This window comes from Rhipicephalus sanguineus, chromosome 3 (genome assembly GCF_013339695.2).
Source record: "Rhipicephalus sanguineus isolate Rsan-2018 chromosome 3, BIME_Rsan_1.4, whole genome shotgun sequence".
Classification (NCBI taxonomy): domain Eukaryota; kingdom Metazoa; phylum Arthropoda; class Arachnida; order Ixodida; family Ixodidae; genus Rhipicephalus; species Rhipicephalus sanguineus.
The window spans coordinates 222,058,146-222,080,662 of NC_051178.1; the positions used below are offsets into that span (position 1 = coordinate 222,058,146).

The window sequence follows — 22,517 nt, forward strand, 5'->3', positions numbered from 1 at the left end:
CCGCTCTACTGTTTTGGCCAACTTTCGTTATGAATTGCACAAATATATTAAAGTTAGGTAGCTGAAATTTCTTTAACTAAATATATGCATGTTTTTGCTTCTGCTCAGGTATTTTTAGTTTTGATGTGTAGTGTAGATCTTTTTATAAAAAACCTCAAAATAGCCCCAGGAGACGTTATTTTCTTTACTTTGAACGTCTTTATCTCGAAAAATCCTTGTAGCAGAGCGACAAAAATTGCGCATTACGTTCTTCGCATCCTTATCTACCACATTGCCGAATCTTATATTTATATAACTTTTCAGTAAAGAGACATGATCGGGCTAAGTGAAAAAAAACACCGGACAATGAAAACTTCTGACGACAATTAAAAAAAAAAACATTTTTCATATTTCTTAAACTTCATCCACTTATTGTCCTCCACATCAGCTTTCATAATCATTGAAAACATGTAGCATAATGTCGTTGCACTAATAGTTACGACCCCTCCAATGGGACCCTTGGGCAAGGATTGGCAATTCCGACTTCTTGCCCAGCAAGTGTATAAAATGCAGGCAGGATTGAATTGCTTTTTTATTAAAAGGCCAGCAGGTACCGAAAAAGGTGTCGCCGGCACTGAAGACGTTAATTTTGAAATTATTTGGTCATTGCAGCAGCCACGAGCGCGGGGCTACGAGCGCGCGCGCACCCGAGATGCTCGTTGTAAGAGACGGCGCAGTGAGAGCTCGTTTCCGCGTCCTCAGACCGATTGAGTTCGAAACAGCAACACCTCCCGGGTGACTTGAACGCACGTGCACTGGAGCTTCGCTATTCTATCCGCCCTCTGTTCGCATCGCAGCTAGGCGCTGATAACAAGGGAGAGATGGAAGCAAGATTAGAACTCTATAAGGGAGCTATGAGCGCTCGCTTCACGCACGCTGCTGCCAGAGAAACTGCGCTGCGCCAGTTGCGATCAGTGGAAAGCATTAACGTGGCGCTCCAGTGGCAAAGCAAAATATGGAATGTCAAAGGAAAGAAAAGCAAAACTATCGGTAACCGGACGCGCTTGCCTATTTTAGATGTCGGCAGCAGACGGCCTGAACTAGCCGCGCGTTCAGAGCGCTGTTCACACTTCATTCGGTGCGGATAGTTCTTGTGCTTTGCTCTTACTCTACTCCTCCTGTGCGTCTCATGGCGAGAAAGTATAGCTGGGAATGAGTGTATTGTGGAGACTACCTTTCGAAGCACAAGAAGCTTAAAGGAGTACTGACACGAAATTCGTCATCTGCTCGTGGTGCACATAAACAACGATGAGTGAATTGTCGTCCTGTGACCCTGGCAGTGATTTCTGCGATTTAGGCTGCATGCAGGACGCAGCCCAACGAAACAAAAAATGTCCCTTTTTCGATGTCTCAAAATCGTGTCAGTACTCCTTTAATTATTGCAAAGAAGCCAAAATTTCGTGGAGTTACCGACCTAGGCATATACGCTTTGTAGAAACGTTTAACGCCCGAAAGGTCAGTGACTGCCAGTGAGACGGACTACTTGTGCTACGCGTGCTTTTGCTACCACTGCAATGAAAGATCTTCACGGAACGCACAGTTTAACGATGACATTCTTATGCCCCCTGAAAAAGAAATCGACGTCATTAACGAGATCACTGCGACTACCGGTGTGCGTGCGTTCCAGTCACCCGAGAGGTGTTGCTGTTTCGAACTCAATCGGTCTCAAGAGCTCAAGAGCTTAGCGGTCGAGTAGGCCTTGCTTCTACCGATCATTGTCAGCATCTCAGATATCCTGAAGTCGAGAAAATCGGGAAACGAAACTAGCAGCCGCACCTGCGCAAGTGATGCGCGGGCAGCGAGCGAAAGACCGCGAAACCCTGTTTGGGTGGCGGCGCCTGGCGGTGACCGGTTGTACTCGCGCCGACGGTCGCGCCTTTTGTTCTCCTCCCCATCCACCAGGCACTGAAAGTTATAGAGGAGGCACTGGCACCACTAATCCCCTGTGCTCGCTAGAACGCTCTGGCGGAAAAATATAAGATAATATCACTGTCGTTAGTTTTGTTCAGGCGGCTTAGTGGCAGCAGTATCATCATGAGAAGTGGAGTTCAGCCGACGTTTATTGGTTCGCACGGTGATGTTTCTATAGCGGAATCTTGTATCTTAAGGTGCACAATGCATTATTCAATGTATTGGAAATTAATACAGATACAGATACTCGTTTTGCGAGACGTATCGCGATACAGATACAAGATACCCAAAGCGTATCTAAGTACTGGGCAGTATCTTCGATACTGCCCAGCACTCACCTGCATGGCCCAAGTAAACATTTTCAAGGCTGATAAGTGCGGCAAGTTGGGCAGGTTGGTAAAGTTGCATTACTTCGACTGGGTTGCATTACTTCAACTGGGATATTCTTGCGTGTTCCAAAATAAACGTGGTTTGAAGTTAACGCTTGTGCTGTCTGCGTCTCTATCTTTTGTCCCGTGTTTTTGCGCTACCCAGTCGAAGTAACTTTCAAGGCTGTTTGGCATATCACCAAGACGCAACACTGTGATACGGTTGGGTGAGATAGACCACTGTCGACAGTATTTTGCCATAGAGAGACAGAAGATACGACAAAACAAGCCAGAGAAGCAATAAGCAAAAAGCAGATCCTTGTGATAACTATATGGCTGGTGTGTATTACATTGTTCAGTACATCATCTTCCTGATTAAAAATGAAATAAACTTATTTTTTCTCTTCATCTCTCAACATCTCGAAAACAATTTTTTGTTACATTTGTCCCATTATCAGAACTTGATAAGACAGAAGGCTGATTTTTAACCAGAATAAACTTAACAGCAATTCAAAGCTACTGAGCTAGAATGGCGTGCGTATGCAGAATACTTTTGATGTTTTGGCAGTTTGATAAAAAAAAATAAGAACAAAAAATAATTGGTTTGTTAAAAAAATTGCAAAATGTCAATATTTGAAATCAAATTGTATTTCTAGGTCCACTACAAGAAGACATGACAATAAAATGAAGCAAACCCAAACGTGTTATATGAGTTACTTTTCGAGAAAAAAGGTTTTGAAGAAGCCTTAAAATTAATGGGGGGTATAAGGCTCACCCTGTGCCCTGGTGACCTGCATTCCCGTTAATGTCATTTTGAACAGCCAATATCATTTTCTGCATCTCGGCTTGCAGAATCAGCGAATCGAGTCCCGTGCACGTTACAAGCTGCGCTCACAAGTATGAATTACCAGTGCTCTGTGACCACGGATCTGCAAATCGCTCAAATTCAGTGCAAACCGAATTGTCGCGTTTCAATCCGGGAGGATAGTACATGTTCTCCCAAGCGTGTTCAGATCCCCAAGTGCAAGAAAAGCATATGAGCTTTTATCTTGTGTAGTGTGCTATTATGTGTGGAGAGTTTGGTGATCCAGGCTGATCACTATGCAGAGCTGGAAACTGCACTTGAAAATAAAGGTCTCGTAGTTATGGTTGAACACAATGGGTTGTATTCTGAGATGACTGCCTTTGGAGATATCGCCAAATTGTCAGGTTTGACGCACACTGATTGGCTTGTGAACAAATGTGGAAACATTAATAGCACCATCTGGTATTTTAGGCGATGTCAACCTTGCACCACAGTGCTCTTGACATGCCTGAAGTAAACTAACACACATTTTGACTGCCAGTTGGTGACAATATCTAGCATTTCAGTGACCAGTGACACTGCTTCAAGTATTGATCATTGGTGGATGTGCACAGCATTTTTACGCTAAAGCTTTCAGAAAGCAGTACCTGGTTGTGTTCTCAGCTATAGTTCTTTTATGAGTATGTGTCTTCTTGTGGTTTGAGAGTGCCAGCAACAGCGTATGATAGGCCACGTGAGCAATGCATGGTCATCGCATGCCGGCAAAACGTTGAGACGATCTTGCTGTGGCTGAGTATGCTGTTTTAAACTCTCAACAAAAAATACATTTCACACAAGCAGGACTTCTTTAAAATTACGTGGCACTTTAAACAGTTACACAAGACACACTTTCAAAACTTATTGTTCAAGCAGCCAGAGCCAAGTCTGGCCACTGCGTAGAAGCCAGTGGCACTCGAAAACACCACATTTGGGTTGCTCTGTGCTCTCTCATGCAGCGAGACGCTCAAAAAACACCAAGGAACAGAGCAGCGATGACGCCACACAAGGCAGTGATCATCTCAGAATACAACCTAATATTACTTGAGTAGTGGAGTGTAGTTTCTTGTTTCATGGGTGGTATTGGACATATATAATTTCCCTCATGTGTAGGAAAAGCATACAGGGAGCTTTTGTCCACTGCTATGTCAAGCGTGTCTTGTGATCCCAGCCAACTGCTATGCAGAGCTCTTTAGGAGAACTTTTTGATGGGCAAGTTGGTGTACGTTCATAATTGATTTTTAAGGCGCAAAGCAGGACATACACAAGAAAGGCGCTCCGTCCCGTGTCCTTTCTTGTGTATGTCCTGCTTTGCGCCTTAAAAATCAATTATGAATGCAGAGCTAGCAAAAGCGTCTGCACGAAATAGAAATGAAAGGTCTCACAGTTTTAGTCGTTTATTTTTATACGCACCTATGAATAATATAAATATTACTTGCAGGTTATTCAAAACCTGCATCATCTCACTGTCCTGAAAAATGCTGCACGCAACGGTGGCCACAGTCAGCAACAAGAGGTTTTTTTTTTCTGCAGGCACCAAACACTTGTGCCCAGCATGCTGCGAGAGAAACCTTTATTTCTGCCCGCATTACATCCTCCACCACGGCTTGCATAAAGGCACCACAAGTCCGAGCACAGCAGCGTCAACAAAAGATACACTAGCAAGCGGGCCCAGCTGCTGCTGCTGTCAGGTGCACACAGGTGGCTCGACAACATCAACGGCAGCTAGTCTAGTTACAAGCAAACGTTAATTCCTTCCTGGAATGATAGTAGGCCCACACAGTAAGCCTCAGTGGCCCCCCTGGGGACACGTGGTGGCGTCGCCTTCAAGGGGCTTCAGCTCTCGAATCTGCTTGATGAGGTAGGCCTTCTCGTCATTGAACTGCTCGTCGTCTGACCGGTCCGTGTGGAACTTACTCAGGAAGTCCACCAGCTTGTCCTTATTGCGCAGCAGGATGTCCAGGATGGGCTTCGGCTTGTTTGGGTTGGCCACAAACACCTGCACCACCAGCACGCCCAACTAGTACTGCCAGCCTTCCCCCTGTTTGCCACTGCACTCACCTTGAACACGTGAAAAGCTTCAAACTGAATGTTGCGGCTCTTCTCCTTGAGCATGTTCATCATCAGCTTTAGGTTTTCTGGATTGCTGATGTAGCGCGTCATAATGCTGAAGTTGTGCCTATCCAGGAGGAGCTCACCTAGAAGCTGTAACCAAGCAGAACACTGGTGTTAATTCTTATGGTACTTCCACAAGAAAGCACTCGAAGATAGCGCACAGACTTGCAATTAATGAAGATTTTTCAACTTGTGTCGGAAAAATAAAAAGTTTGGATAATCAGTTTAAGTGCAGAATCATGTTTACTGGTGCAAGAACGGTCACAGTAAAACCTACTTGTTTTGCAAATTTCTAACACTATTTAATATCAACGAGGTGTGCGATTTTTAATAGTGCAGCTATTAAAAATCTACTCAGAGATTTGAAATCTGCAGAAAAAACTGGATAAGTGTATTAAATTTCATTCCGTTCATACAACTATTGAAAACACACTTTTCAAGACCCACGTCTCCCCTTAACCAATTTGTGCAGTGGCACAGGTTGAATTAAGCAGCTTTAAAATACATTGAAAACATAGCAGGCCAACGAAAATTTCAGACTTGTTTGAATTATTGAGTCTACCGTAACTACTCGCTACTCTTTCTTCTGTTTTAGCGCTGGCTCTGTGGGGGAGGTGCAAGCTTTGTCAGGTTCTTTCCATTTTCTCAATTCTTCCCTTCGCATCACTCGCAAAAGTGTGCTTTTCCTTTGAGTCCTTGCATCAGGAAGTGCCTTTCCATTTTTCCTTCCAGTCGCATGAATGCCCTGCCACAACTGCCATATTGATATAGCTGCGTAGCATGGCCAGCGGTGGCAGCCACTGTGAAAGTACATCTTGCCAGAAGGGCACATGTGAGGCGGTTCATCTCAAGTGGAATTTAGTGTGCATCGAGTCTGCGGGAAAGCAAACAAATATTCCCATGTTTCTTGGCATATGTGGGAATTCCGCTTTAAGGAACCCTGACATCAAATTTACGCATGTTAATATTTTTGCATCCACGAGTAGTTATTGGCCACCCAGTAGCAATTCGCGACCCAAAATGCAACTGAGGGATGAATAACTATTTATCTATTTTATCTATCTATTTTATTGATTTATATCACTGGTATCTAGCACGATTCAAAACGGCCGGAAGCCCACCACTTTTTAGGGCTGGATGCGCTTCCTCGCGGTCACTTCCAGACCGCGCCCCAGCTGACCACTTGTCCACAGAAAGGAGTGACGTGATGCTCAGCTGCTCGGCTAACATTTCATCTGTAGGCACACACGTTCCATCATACCTTGTCCCCAGCATTGCCGTCAAAACTGTCGACTAGTTTTGAAGATGACATTCTGGAACTCGGAATCGCCGCGATTCGCGGCGCCTCGAATAATTTTCGCTTCGACCCTTTGCAAAATATCGGTTCAAAAATGGACGCCGTTCCAAGCAGCAATGAGGGGGTGCCCGGGGATGCACACTTGGGCCATGCTCGCTGGTGTGTCCCAATTAGCTATATTAGAGAATGTTAACGTTCATGGCATTCCGGTATACACAAATGGGTCTATGGAATATCGGTATAGTGAATGCATGCCAGCGGAGAAATAGAATACGTTAGGTTTCTACAATAACAATTCTGTGCTTGCCAGGTTTTCCTTTGCGCCGCCAGATGGCCGCACCTATCCAGCCTCTCGCGATTACGGCTGCAGTAACCTGGTATTATGCTAGCGCAGAGAAATCTACGGATGAACTAAATTCACTATTAACGCTACCTGCGTGTTGCTTGTTAGCAATGATATTTATCTATACGCTACTCCACTTTCATAGCTTGTGGTCGTGTTGGCGTGTACCGTACGTGTATAAAACAACACACTCATTCCGCCTTTTTCGCACTTACAACACAATTGCAGCTCATAACAGTTCCCCGACATGCTGACTGACGAACACACATCGAATCATGCCCTTTCATTTCGCTGGTCTTTTCTTGGTGGTTTGCGCCTTGTAATTTCATGAAATCATTCAAAGCGGCGCAACGAAGATCAGGCGTGAATAGTGAGAGCGTTTCCAGGCGACGCACCACGAAAAGAACACTCGGATCGTAGACGTCATCACTACTAGCACATCATCACTCAGGATGGTATGCGCCACACCCAACACGTCACAGTGGTGTCGATGTCGCAGAGTGCTGAAAGCCCCTTTGAGCTTTTGTACGCTCTTTGCCCTCGAAATAAAATAATTTCCAGGTGACGGACGCCATTAAAATTAAGTCAAAAATACTTGTGCGTACCGAGCAATCAAGTGAAGAACACATCTCGAGCTTGAAATTTATGTCGGTGTCCCTTTAACACTTTCATGACTGCAGAAAAATCTGTTTTCATGTACCAGTCCAGCAAATTTTTTCCTTCCACAGAAATTGATTGATGCTAAAGCGTAGAGTATCAAATGATAGAGGAAGAATTGGTATTTTCAACAGTATTAATTTTAGACAACAGATTTATTTCCAACATTGTCAATAATTATAAAAACAAAGAAATATGTAATAAAAAGAAAAAAAGATTATTAAAAACATCAATGCTACTCTACACAAGGTAAACATAAAAAAATCGAAATATATATCTTAAACCCAAGGCCCTTATAGAATAATACTGCAAAAATAAGCTATGTAAGTACAAAAGTTATTTACATACATAAAAAAATATGAGCACTAAAGCCTGTCATGGCACCGCACACAGCAGTTTCTCGGCGCAGTGAAACAAAGGCTGGTTGCACATGTTTCGCAGAAAACATTTTTTTTGCCCAACTTTCCTTTCTTCGAAGCGTAGTTTACAGTTCTGGTCTTTTTCAATTTTTTTGTGATTGGTGCTGGGTAGCCCGAGGCACCTTCCCCTGTATACGTTGAAATGAAGTGTCTGTGCTGCTACCATTATCCAGAATTTCCTGCCGAGATTCATTGGAATTCGTCGAAATTAGCCGTTTTCGTGGAGCACCCGCGAGCGATGTCGACGCCATAACCGAAACCACAAGCGCTCACCTCCCCGACTGTGAAGGAGCTTTTAAAATTCCCCTGCGGTGAAAAAAAAAAAAATCACAGCATATCCACGGAGTGAATGATGATGAGTGGGCGAAGCTGCGGAGGTTCATCGGTAAACCGTGAATCTTCCGTGAACTCTGCCCAGTACATCATCACCGACGTGAGATCGGGCGCGTTTATACTAAAGGTTCGATGAGTTATGACGACTTGCAGCTCACTTTAATTTTACATGCACGCTGTGAATTTTCATTGTTTAGAAAACCATTGCTTTAGAAAACATCTGGCGTCTTTCGTTAAGCAGCTGGCGTCTTTTCGTTTTGCTTTAGAAACATCTGGCGTTCTTTCGTTTTGCTTTTACAAAACATCTGGCGTCTTTCGTTGGTTTATTTCATCAATCAACGGCGTTTTGAACAAAATTTTTATTGTTTAATCAGGCACAGGAGAAATCTCACCAGGCACTACCTTGGAGGTAAACAATGGCTGCTAATGGGAATGAGAGGCAGAAGAAGTCGGCTTTTAGCTAATACTTACACTTCTACTTCTACTAACGTTTCCTACTGGAACATGCCAATGGCTGCTAATGGGGAATGAGAGACAGAAGAATTCGGCTTTTAGTTAACGCGCACGCTGCGAATTTTTTATTGTTCAACAACGCACAGGAAAAAGCTCCCACTGGCACCACCTTGGAGGTCAAAGCATAAGACTGGTTACGCACTACGACTACGACTACTACGACTACGACTACGAGGGACGAACGGGTGCCGCCTTAAGGAGCTTCGCCCCTAAAAAAAAAAAACCTCAAAAGTGGATTGATAAAATACTTCCTCTTTTGCCTTTTGGATGGTGTTAGCTGTCCAGAAGCGCTAAGAGAGCCCCAAAATTCGAACTTGAGGTCATCAATAACATACTATCGATGGGAAAAGGCGCGGTCACGAAAGAGTTAACTGAGTTCGTGTTAACAGGAGTTTGTTGACACAAGTGAAGTAGGAGGACAACAATGAGGATCCTAATAGGTACAAGCTGTTTCACACTTAAGGGAAAACTCGGAGCATGTTGCAATGCGCTTCGAGTTTTCCCCTAAGTGTGAAACAGCCTGTACTTGCCTTAGTCCAACGCTATTGCACAAATGAGGACAGGTGCGTTTTTTGCTGCTCTGACTCTTGGACACGGTGCAGAGATGCGTGCTATCGTAGGGAGCACAGATATTAAAGCAGGAGATGCTGGACCACCGTAGTTCACGCCATAGAAAAGCACATGCAAAAGCACGTGAGACTTTTCAGATGTATGTCAAAATATGCCCCATATTGACCTGTGATGGAATAAGTGCATGAGTATCGTGTGTGGTGTCGCAAGGAGGACGCGACCGGTCAGGTAGAAGTGCAGTAACAAGTGAAGACAAGGGGCAAGTGAACCATAGAAGAATCTCAAAGGTGGACATGTGAAGAGCTGTGCAGTAGTTGGCCTCAAGCCACCAAATTTATGGAGTGCTCCTAGGAAGCTGCCGCGTCCAACATCAGGTGTAAGCCCAAGTGTTGCCCTGCCTTGTGCAAAGCTAAGTACAAGGCTTTGCGCGGCCTCATCACTAAACATCCTCTTTCTCGGAAGCCACTGAAGATTGCCGCTCGCAACCAAAAAGTAAGATCACTTCCTCTTACTTTTTCATTGTGAGGGTCATGGTTTTGAATCTGCAGTTTCAGATGTGCTATGTCTTTTCAAAGAGTGTTTGTTGCCATTAGTTCCGACCAAGGAGGTTGAAAAAAAACTTCTGGAGTGGAGACGGCGCGCCGCCGCTGAAGCCGACAACCGCCATATTGCTCCAGGCAGAAAACGTGTGGGTCGTCGCTTGAGCCCGCGCGGAAGTTCCACAGATGGTGAATTTCTCCACTCCTTTGGTGACACACGAGTGTTGTGGATGTCTCGTTTGTTGGACTGCGATCCACTCGATAACCACATTTACAATTTGTCGAAGATTGCCCCCCCCCCCCCCAAGCTGTACATAAAAAAACGCCGGGCATGCGCGGAGCGCGCAGCACAGTCACAGCGAAAGCTGGAAGAGCGGCCTTTCTAGAGCCCGTTCTAAACTCTCTTGGGGAAACTAATACAAGTACACTTGCAAGGTACCCACTACGCCGCAAATCACAATTTTTGAGAAGTATGGAAGCAATCACAATGCCATTATTCGTCTTTCTGCGGATAAGCGAGGTACCCGCTACACATCTGTGAGGCATTATGTGAACTTAGTTGATGCCGCCTGTGGTTGATGGATGAAGAGTTATGGCTGAGCCTTTTGTAATGGATTTGAGGCAATTAACGATCCGGTGACTCGTTGCGCAATTAGCATTATGTGATGCCTGATCGTTATTTTACTCTTCTGACACGCTATATTACACATTTAACGCGATTCCTTGCCCGACATGACGCCTGTAAGGATGTTTTTGCAAAGGAGTTCCACTCACTAGCGTTGCTCTGTGGTAGAATACTTGACTACCATAGAGTGGGCCCGGGTTCGAATCCCATACGAGCCTGTTTATTTATTTCATTTTTTCTTATTTCGCGCGATAGTAGTTACGGACACCGACGGCGCCAGCGGACAACCACCCCACAGCCGCTGTGATTTGATAACAGCTTTCGCTGCAAATCAGGCTTCACCACATTTCAAAAGAAATTAACCGGAAAAAAATTCGGCAGATCCCACGCATTGGGGGAATCTGTTTCATGCTAAGCAGTCAGCGAGTACTTCTATGCTGTATTTTATGGCTTTGAGCCAAGCGTTACGAGGTGGATCAATGTGTTTTTGTAATGTGTAGTAGCTGTGTGCACATCGTGGGCTTACCAGGCACGTCGACAACACTGGCGTTTAAAGGGTAACTTTATGGTACAACGTAACGCCAGCCCTCACGTTAGAGTATATACGTCAGTATTATCGAAACGAAGTGTACATTATGGTGCAACCATGTGGATATCATACGGAACTTTCGTTAATGTATTCCTCTGAATCGAGCAATGCTTCAATATAGCTTGCTGAAACATAGGAATACAAATGTAATGTTTATTACACTGCTATAAAAGCGGAGCCAACACTGAATCCACAGACGTTAATCTTATATGACGCCTGTATCGTAGAAGTACATACGTACTGTGCATTGCTTTCTTGCAAAATTAAATAGCCAGCACCACAACCACACTTGACGTTGCACCGCCATTACGCCTGCATAGGCTGTTTTTCCAAACCAGTCTATATACCCGACGTGCCTCTGTGGAAGAATACTTGATTGCCACGCAGAATGCTTGGGTTCGATTCCTGCTGTGATCCTAATATTTATTCTTTCCATTCGTCGGGTCAACGCTGCCGATGTCGGTTTTTCCTAACGCTCTCGCATTTAAATTACTAATGTCTGTTTTCACCGTTCCTGGTAGATATAAACTGTCAATCACATGTGGCGCATACCCGTACACCGCGGCCAGTGATAAACGGCTATGTGCCACACGTGTCTGGAGGAAAGGGTTTGACGACGTACGCGACAGAATTTTCCCGTTATTCATGTCATGATACGAAAGCCATATTGGTCAAATCCTCTTACCCTCCCATGCTGATTTTGGTCTACACCAATTTAAGGAGGCGATCATGAGAGCACCCCGGCGTAGGTGGCTAGGTAGATAGATTCGTAGATAAAAACGCTGAATGTGCCAAAGGTTCGCTAAGAAATGCTTCGCATTTAAAACTCCCAGAGCGAAGTAAGGACGCGGCTGACAAGGACTGTTATTTAAAAAAAATTGTAAACGAGTGTAAACAAGAGCTGCAGCAAGATAGTCAATTAATGTGCTTTCGTATCTCTTCTTTGCTGTGTTTACTTTTTAAGGGCGCGTGTATCATACGGTTAGTTTCTTGACTGTCTGCATTATAATGCATTTTGAAGTTATTGTGTAACTTGTTGCTTAATCGATTCACGTATAAATCACATTGTATATGTTTCTTTTTTCTTTTGAAATTGTATAAAAGCCGGGGGTGAATAAAATTTTACGTACCACTGAATAACTCCTTCATGTGCTTCATTTCGGGATTGCTGGAAGCGAATTCTACGTGTTATCAGGCACGCTCCAGCCTATGTATTATGGCGTAAAAAACTGCCTTCTTCAATCTTGCAGGACAACAAAAAAATTCAGCCAAATAAGTGACACTAACTATCTAGTTCTCACGCTGAAACGCCCCCGCGGAAGCTCACAATTACGCTGTCCGCGCTCAAGCTGCGCTGCCTCTTGCCTGGAGCAAGATGGCTGCCAACCGGTTTCCCAGGCTTCACCCGCTCGCGTGGGCGCGTATAGCGGACCTCCACTCCTGAAGTTTTTTTTAAACCTCCTTGGTTCCGACGCATAAACTGCCAGAGGATGCCTTGTTAAGGTTTCTAGATTTGCGACTAAGCACCCCAAGTGACCACATGCACTGTATGAGCGCCGAGGAAGTAAACCACTTCTGCCGCATCTGTCAGCTCATTCCAAGCTGGTTAAAAGGGGCATTGCATTGATGAGTAACTCAGGGGACACATGGCAACTCATGATTACTGAATTGGATAAGGAAAGTAGAAGGGTAGGCCTGAAAATTAACATGCAGAAAACTAAGGTAATGCGCAATAGTCTCGGAAGAGAACAGCGCTTTGTGACAGGAAGCAAGGCACTAGAAGTTGTAAAGTCCTTAGGACAGGTAGTAACCATAGAGCCGAACCACGAGACTGAAGTAACTAGAAGAATAAGGATGGGATGGGGCTCATTCGGCAAGCGTTCTCAAATCATGAATGGTAATCTACCACTATTTCTCAGAAGGAAGGTATATAACAGCTGCATCTCACCGGTACTTACCTACAGAGCAGAAACCTGGAGGCTTACAAAGAGGGTTCAACTTAAATTGAGGACGACGCAGAAAGCAATGGAAAGGAAAATGATAGGTGTAACTAAGAGACAAGAAGAGAGCAGAGTGGGTCAGGGGACAAACAGGTGTTGAGGACATCATAGTCGAAATCAAGAAGAAGAAATGGACGTGGGCAGGACACGTAGCGCATAGGCAAGATAACCGCTGGTCATTAAGGGTAACTGACTGGATTCTAAGAGAAGGCAAACGCGCGAGGGGGAGACAGAAAGTTAGGTGGGCAGATGAGATTTAAGAAGTTTGCAGGTATAACGTGGCAGCAGCAAGCACAGGACTGAGTTGATTGGCAGAACATGGGAAAGGCTTTTGCCCTGCAGTGGGCATAGAGAGACTACTGCTGCTGCTGCTGATGATGATGGAAGGCAGTGCCTGTGTTGTGTCCTCTCCTCTGCCCTCAATCAATTTGTGCTGTGCAAGTGTGTCGATACTGAATCACCAACTAGCCCAAGCTACCATTGTTTCAGCTCCCTTGATACAATACACTCATTTGCGCTCCATAAGGACTCCGTTGCTGAAACATTGTGCCGCGCTGAGCTTGTCTGCGCACGCTGGCATCACACAATCACTCCAAGCAATGGTACGATCGATGCCATGACACTGTTTCATTTGAAAAAGATGACTTTGCGTGGTGGTGGACCCTCCAACACAAATGTGGCTTATGTCAGAAATTTTCATCTCAGTATGCTGGCCCATTCTTTATTCTAGATCGCTGGACTGACATAATGTACGTGATGGCATGAATGACGCCAACTGCAGTTGGCACTCGTCTCAAGCAGCTCCATCCCGCACTTCTCCACTGATTCCGGCTCACCCAGAGGGCTTCACCTGTGGGAATGCTATGGTATGAGACGGGGAAGAGGAAGAAAGAGAGCTTCGGCCTATGGATGCCATCAGTGCCTATCAATGCCTGACCTCATCTGTAAATAAACACAGTTAACCTCAATTCAACAACCTTAGTTATATAACTGAGAATGTACTCGTGATCATCATATCGGCTAATGGCCTCCGTTGACATAGTCAGGCCTGTCAATGACAAAATTTGCCGAGAGAAGAGCAAGTGATTTCTAGTTGTCTTTGAAATGTAATTGTTAGTTCCCTGCTGCGTGCAGTGCTACAATATTTGGCTCACATGTTCACAGGAGCCTCGAAAACCAATCGGCAGCAATTTCTGACTACGTTCAAAAACTGTTGCAAGGCTCCTGTAACTCTTTCATTTAAAGGACTATTCAAAGCGATCACCGGTGATCGATGCTTTGAATTGCCCATTTTGGCATGGTGAATTTGTTTCCTGTGCACCTAGCACCTTCTAGTGGTTAGTCCAGCCACTGCACTTTCAGAACCAGTTTGAATTTTCCTGCTTTTGCAACATAGTGATTTTTGACAGACATTTGCGCGAACCAATGTGAGCGTGTTGTTGGGAAAGTGGGCGTGGCTGATGCATTTGACAGGTGTGAGACAGCTGAAATTGAACTGGGAGCAGGTCTGCAACAGCAAAATTTCGATTTTGGAGCAGAAGAACCTTGATTTGGAGTAGTTAGAGGCATTTGATATGTCATCTTAGGAGCTTGAAAAAAAACTCATTTGTTGCAACTTGGGGGCACAAGTACATATTTAACTCGGCTTAGAATATACAGCACACTGAAACAGCCTTTCGAGAAAGTTTTTTTAACTGATCAATGCCAGGTATGAACTACACTACCCAGGGGCGTAGCCAAGGGGGGGGTTGGGGGGGTTCAAACCCCCCCCGAAATTTTTCAATTTTGCTTGCGTATATATACACGCGCACATACAAACGCACGCACGAACTTACATAAAGTATGGTTGAACCCCCCCGAAAAAAATTTCTGGCTACGCCCCTGACACTACCTTTTTACATACCACGCGGCCTATCTAGCCCGAGTAACAAACAACATATGAAATAATAATAAAGAAGGTTCTGCAAACTAAGTTCACTTCATAAACATTTGAAAAAAAAAAAAAAAATCCGAAAAAGCATCACACTTCTCAAAAATAAAAAAAATTGTGATTGCACAAGAACTGTAGTTACATGGCAATAGGGCATTGCTTCAGATCACTGATATGATTTCGCAGATTACTGTTTTGTTTTTTAGTAGGTCTGCTTATTTAGCTTTTCAAGCTTCCCCAGTACTTCCTGTAGCTCCATGTTACTCTTTGTCAGGAGAACGTCACAATAAGCGCCTTCAGCTATCTGCTCGGCAGCGTGGTTGACATAGCATCAAGTGTACTGCTGCTTCTAACAGGAGACAGCAAAAGCATGCTGCACCGCCGTTAGCTGCCACCTCGTGTGGGACAGCCTACATGATTGCAGCGCGCACGCCAGGAAACCTCGCTGCACTGACTATCTTGTCCAAAGCGCGTGTATGGTACTGCAAGCTTAGTGCCTTTGTAAGCGTGCTGCATGCTTTTATTAGGGGATGGCACCAAATGTGCTTCGCATCATTCTGCTGCCACCTTCTCGTGCAAAAATGCTGGAGCGTCGACGAAGCGCGTCGCATGCAGGATGCTAGTTGTCGCCACGTTGATGCTACAAGGTACTCGCCTCACCCGTACACGGTATGGAGGGTAACTGCACGAACACTCCCACGGCAAACCCGCGCTTAGGTGACCATACGCAGCAGCATTGAGGCGAAAACCGCAGCGACTGAAGGCACACGCTATTTACAGCAAAGAACCTGAGAGTCAACCCTGCTATGCATGCCACTCAATAGTTTTCACTAAGCAACAGTAGCGCCAGAACACACTGCCTAGCGAGTAGAAGCAGCATGCTTGGGCACAGCCGGTCTGGAGGTGTGTGCTCGCTTCGCACCTCCAGACCTGCCATGGCTCGGGACATGGTAGCAGGGTCACATGTATTTGCAACAGCCCAGAGAAGAATATGACGGCATCATGGGAGCCTTCCTTAGAAAGGTGCAAAAAAACATGCTTGGGCATGTCTGTGTTCTGTGAATGTCTCGTTTTCTAGGCATTCCTGGCTCTGCTTAGAAAATCATGTTGTCAACTTTTTCCCCAGTGAAGCTGACGTGGGCATTAAAATTCTGGCTTTTGAAGCTGTTTTGAAGCAGTTGGACGCAATTTTTGCAATCTTTATGCTTTTGGAGCAGCTCGGTGCAGGAAAACGAAATCATATCAAAAATGCACAATATGCGCAGCTGTCTCACCCCTGACTTGAGAGAAATGTGTGCCGCTCATGGTTATGCTTCAGTAACATTGAAGTTCTGTAATCAAACGAATCCTTACAAGTCAAATATCAAATTACGGTGTCAGTTTCACAATCTGACAGTGTTAAGTACCAGCCATTCACTAGAGAGCTGTTGTTTGGAGTCGGGGAAGATTTATTCTACCAAAACTTATTTCTGAAGGTCCGCCACATGTATAACGTGTGCAGGTGGCTTTTTTCAGCCAATTCCCAGCAGTTTCGGTTTTCGTTCTCTTGCGTCGCTAGTCGTACCCATGGCGTCGTCGCCACGCGCGCATGGGCGTGCCCCGCTCGAAACTATCTTGCAACCGCACCTGAATTGAGTAATGAGGAGACGAGCTTAGAATCTGAAGATGACAGCACCTCAGCTAAGATGTTTTGCGTCAGCCGGGGACATCCGTAGCCGTTTAGAGGTTGGTTTCATTTACGGCCTGAAGTGGTCTCCCTTGTCATGTGTGTGCAGCTGGCGACCTTTGCGCACAATCTTAGAGTTACTCTGGTTACGTGCAAGGTCCACATGCCGCTCAGGCGCGAAGTGCTGCTGCTAGCTGCAAAGCTTCTTTTCAGCCAAGAGGCCACCCGGAGCATATCACGGCCCCACACTACGGAGCAATGCGAGACGTTTTACGACCACGCCCGATTTCGTTCTCTTATTTTCTTCACGGCGGGAATGTGCCAAGGCCGTGAAACCATCTGTTAAATACTGTGGGGGTGCTGTCGGCCCCTGTGGAGTTGTCTGCGCCTAGTGGCGCACGCGCGCCTCGCGGATAGGCCGTCGGTGGCAGTGGCGCTGGGCTCGCGAGCGTTGGGGTTCGCGCGTGAGCGACGGCCGCGCCACCGGAGAGAGGCGAGCGAGCCCGCCGCGGCCGCCGGGCGGGAAAAAGGAAGTCTCTTGGGATTTGGCGGCTGGCGTGGACGGGCGGCTTCCCGCGGTGGGTCCCGCTGGGGGACGATACCGCGGCTCGTTTCCCTCGGGGCCCCTCGTCGGAGAGTCGTGCATCCTCGCATGCCGCATTCGCGGTTATTGCTTGTATGTTATGGTGTATTTCATGTGTTACGTTGTTGAATGTGTGTTATGTTATCCAAGTATTCATTGTCCGCGTGTAATTGTTTTAGCGAGTGACTAGATTGTAATAAGATTCGGCCGGCGAGCTCGCCGAATGTAAAAGCAGTGTGTAATAAACTTGAATGTGTTCGTTGAACCGACCGCGTCTGCTGTCTTCCGTGTGCTCTGAGAGCCGGCGATAATGAGAACACCCGATCTCAGATTCCACACTGGCGCCCAACGTGGAGGCTCTTGGGGCATCGGACGACAGTTTTCGCGGTTCGGGGCATCCTTTGTGTGAGCCGGGTTAGAGTAGGCCTAGGGGGGGATTGTCATCGCAAAATGGCGGCGTGCTTTCTTGAGAGCGAGGAGATCGGTTGTTGTGGCATGTTTGAACTTGTCGGCCCACTAGTTTTTTTTTTTGCTGTTTGCAAGTGGGGAGATTGGTTGTTGCGGCATGTTTGAACGCGTCGGCACACTAAGAGTTCTTTTTCTTTTTTTTTTCTGTACGGAAGTTCATTTTATTTAAAAAAAAAAAAAAACGTCGTTGAGTTTTCGGTACGAGCCATGTGGTCCGCATCATGGGAGAACGAGGCATAGAGTACGTGGATTGTAGGCAAGCCCGAAGCGAGCGTGTACGGAAGCTTCGTAGGTGGTCCGGGTTTCTGTAAATAGTTTCTTCTGTCTCTTTGACTCTGGGAGTCGCGGCTTGTGTAGCCGGGTGGCCAGGGGCCACGGGTGTCGTTGCTGCTGGTATTGCGGCTCGACGCCGGGGCGTCGTGACATCGTCCGGGACGATGGGCGCCGATCGCTCGGTAAGCTGCTGTGTGCAGCGAGCGCATAGGGCCACCTCACGGAGCTGATGTCTCCTCGCGGCTGCCTCCTCTGCGCCTGTGCGGGGTGCTCGTTTTGGATGCCGGTTGTTGTCGAGCGACTCGTTGGGCCTAAGGCTTTGCGGAGCCGCCTGTCGCGCGGGGGACACAACCCGTTGGATCGTGGCGATGAGGTGTTGCACAAATTAAGAAAAGCAACATTGGCTCACTTAAATTTGTCGTCTGCCGCCGCCGATATCATTGCTAGCCGTTGCTACGTGGGCGCTGCGCCCGTAGCTCCCTTCCCTTTGTTCTGCGGCATCGTTCTGCCGAGTGTTTTGAATGTACGCAGCGGGATTGACGTAACCCGCGGCTGGCTGTCCCCTGCACGTCGTCTTCGCCGTTGGCCGGGAATGCGGTCGAGATGTCTTGGGCAATGGACATGCCTGTGACCTGCGCGGCGGTCTTCAAGCTGGGGGGCCCTCGTGAGTGTTGCCCATAACCGGAGGACGTGTCGGTGCGAGCGACGCTCTCTCGCGCCGACGGCCACGTCGCCTTTGCGGTTCCGGGACGGAGGCCAAGCCGTCGAGCCAGTGCAGCGGTGTCGACCAACGGCTGTGTCGCGGTGCACGGACATTCTTTAGGGACATTTAGGCCACATGTGTTGTTTTTAGTAGAGCCTGTGTAGCTGTTTGTTTCCAAGTTCTTTTTTCCGGGATATGTGTTGAATTAAGGTTGGGGGGATGTTTGTTTTCAAGTTTTTTTTTTCGGGATATGTGTTGAATTAAGGTTGGGGGGGATGTGGGGGTGCTGTCGGCCCCTGTGGAGTTGTCTGCGCCTAGTGGCGCACGCGCGCCTCGCGGATAGGCCGTCGGCGGCAGTGGCGCTGGGCTTGCGAGCGTTGGGGTTCGCGCGTGAGCGACGGCCGCGCCACCGGAGAGAAGCGAGCGAGCCCGCCGCGGCCGCCGGGCGGGAAAAAGGAAGTCTCTTGGGATTTGGCGGCTGGCGTGGACGGGCGGCTTCCCGCGGTGGGTCCCGCTGGGGGACGATACCGCGGCTCGTTTCCCTCGGGGCCCCTCGTCGGTGAGTCGTGCGTCCTCGCACGCCGCATTCGCGGTTATTGCTTGTATGTTATGGTGTATTTCATGTGTTACGTTGTTGAATGTGTGTTATGTTATCCAAGTATTCATTGTCCGCGTGTAATTGTTTTAGCGAGTGACTAGATTGTAATAAGATTCGGCCGGCGAGCTCGCCGAATGTAAAAGCAGTGTGTAATAAACTTGAATGTGTTCGTTGAACCGACCGCGTCTGCTGTCTTCCGTGTGCTCTGAGAGCCGGCGATAATGAGAACACCCGATCTCAGATCCCACAATACACATAAATATGCTTGGATGCACGTTCTGGAGCACCAACATATCAGGAGAAAGGGGGCATTGGCTGGTATTAACACAATGCCAGCTAACGTTGCTGCTTAAAAGCGGGCATTTTCCATATCTCGTATAGAGGTAATTTCTGAAGGGGATTTGACGTCAGGTATTGAGAAACATATCGATATTGATCTTCAGACTGACTGCAACCTGGACGCCGATTCTTAAGTATAATGTTTTTGTTCTATGGTGTGGGGTCTGAATGGTGCACCACACTCTCGGAACACACGGACGCAGTAGCGCAAAATGTGTACAGTACTCACGGATTCGAACGCAACATCAAATTTTTAGTATAATGACTGGGCGTGCCGTGTCATGTCGTGATGAATCTGGTCTCTGAAGCTAATGTTGGTTCTGATCTACCCGTTCGAGTCTAAATTCCGCCGATATGACCCAAACCGAAGACTGTAGAAACGAAAATATGTGCATTACTTGGCCCTAAATTGTCCTATTTCAATCTGTGAGTACTGTACAGTTATTAACTGCTTTTACAAAGGCGAGCTCATTGGCCGAATCTAGTACTCACAACTAGTAACACGCTAAATGACCAGATACAAATGCCAATTCAACACACAAACAACATAAACCGTTATTCGAAGGTCGCAGGTTCGGTCCCTGCCGGCGGCAAGTTATCTTTTCGTCCACTTTACTTTCTTCACACTTTATCCTAATTACAACGAATAACATCCCCTATACTTTCTTTGGCATGATTGTCCGTTAGTTCTCATTAGTATTGTGTCTATTTAAGAAACGAGCCCTTAAAGTCATATTCTTTCCTTCATTCATAGCGAGGGTCTTGTTCTGGCAGACTTGATGCCTTCAGGTATCATTTTTTCCCCCATGGTGGGGTTAGGGATGTTTCTTGGGAGCCACGCCTGCGCGACTGGGAGGAAACGTTGCAGTAGAAGGGGTGGAAAAAGGTAATTGCCCAGAGAACAGTCGCAACACATCCATTTCTAGCTACTGGAACTTGGTCTGAGCCTCCCTACCTGCTTGCACTGCAATGCACTAGTTCACACCACTGTCCTCCTCCTCCAATATTTAACAGTCTGGTGCCTGAGGCGGCAAGTTCTAAAGAGTGCAGTTTTTTCAGAGCCTGGAACACTGGGTATTTTAACCTTACATGCACAAACTATGCCATCTTTACTTTGAATGCATTTGCTCACCTATCCAGTCTTCCATAACATCCCGGGAGCGCTGTCCTTGTGAATAATCATGTCACATTTATTTATGCAGTCATTTGTTGATGCTTTCCTTGAATGCATGCCTCTATGTGTAAGGGGATATTCATAAAGCCACCGCTTACACAATTATTCCATTATTAGCTGCCTGTGGTGAAGGAAATCAAGCCTCCCGATGGGTAGAAAACAGGGTTTATTTTAAATAAACCACAGCCCAACTCCGTGGGTTGCTGCTGTAGCATGTGATTCCAAAGCACGAGAGTGCTTCAGCCTCCTATTCGTTGCTCTTGTTGTAACAAACTGCCCCGCATGCAGAAGTTCACAGAAAGTTTGATTCCAGTGGGTAAAGGTGTTCAACGGCTTGTTTAACACTTAACACCTCACGTTCCACCTAGTAGTCTCAAGGTACAGGATTTTATCTTGACATCCCTTCCTTTATGGAGCTCCTCTATTCGAATGATGCTCCATAGTTGTCGGGGCTTGCTGGACTCTTGAAGAAGGGTGAGGTCACTTTTTTTATTTCTGTCAGACGAAGTTGGTGATTTAGGAAGTGGCACTGTTTTCATCTCCGAGAGGTATTCTTTTGACCAACGCTCCCAGAAAGTTCTTCCGAGTTTTAGCTCATTGTTCCCACATAGGCGGCATATGGCGACTATCAGCAAGTGATATCGGTGAGATTTAGGTTCGGAAGTGCAGATATTCATCTTTCACAGAGAAAGTGAGCCGGTGAGAGTGGTTTCAGATCTCGACAGTCGTTACAAATCTATGTGATCGGCCGGGAGTTTATGACAGCTTCTACTTCAGTTATGGCAGTTTGTAGCTGTTTCTTCGTAAGAGACGCTTTACAGACATGACAAGTCTCTTGTAAGAAATGCCCTACCATGGTGTATGATTGGTGATAAATTTCCATTTTATACGATGATTAGTGATGTAGCTAGAAACTTCATGTCTCAACGATTGCCACAGTTCCGATAGCTCTCATTTGCTCTTCTTGAATGCTAAGGCATTGTCTGAATATATAGCTGAAGGAAGTCCCCGCTGTGAGACGAAGTGTCGGAATGCGTTGAGAAAGCTTGTGGCGGTTGTAACCTCAACTAATCCACGATGAACAGCTCTAATCACGGCGCACATGAATAGGCAAATATGCATTGTGACGTAGCCATCGTAATGTTTAACGCATAGGGGACTAGTGACATCTAGTGCTGTTACGTGAAATGGCTCTGTAGCAGTCACTCTTTCAGGTGGTAAAGGCGCAGTTGCATCGGATAAAGGTCTGGCATTGAAGCGTTGGCATGCTATGCACCCTCTGATGATTTTCTTGATTATCCGTATTATCCGGGATCTTCCCCTTATTTGAACGAGTGCATCGCAAACTCCTGCATGAAGGAGTTGACGATAGTGCTGCTCTACGAGAAGCTCGCACTAGTGGTGGTCCGTAAGACGATTGGATGCTTTTCCCTTGGTGAATTGTAGACGCCCTGTTATGCGAAGAACTCTATTGCAGGCCACATCTCGGAGTACGGAATCCCTTATATACTGAGCTCCTTTAGAAATGTTGTCTATTTCCTGCGAAAAGGCTGAACTTTTAACCTTTTTTATCCAATATACAGGGGTGCAACAGCCGAAATAGGATTTGGAGCAATTTTTGGAG

General features: G+C 46.4%; 1 protein-coding gene across 5 annotated transcripts in view; it reads right to left on the reverse strand.

Annotated features, from left to right (window-relative positions):
• Positions 1 to 4,540: 4,540 nt before the first annotated feature.
• LOC119388329 (protein Mo25) overlaps positions 4,541 to 22,517 on the reverse strand; it is a 211,655-nt gene continuing 193,678 nt past the window's right edge. For all 5 annotated transcript variants that reach the window (XM_037656035.2, XM_037656032.2, XM_037656033.2 and 2 more), the window contains 2 exons: positions 5,221 to 5,364; positions 4,541 to 5,158 (listed from right to left, as the gene is read on the reverse strand). In XM_037656035.2, the coding sequence (XP_037511963.1) occupies positions 4,949 to 5,158; positions 5,221 to 5,364 (354 nt within the window). In that variant the 3' untranslated portion in view covers positions 4,541 to 4,948. The remainder of the gene's footprint in view (positions 5,159 to 5,220; positions 5,365 to 22,517) is intronic.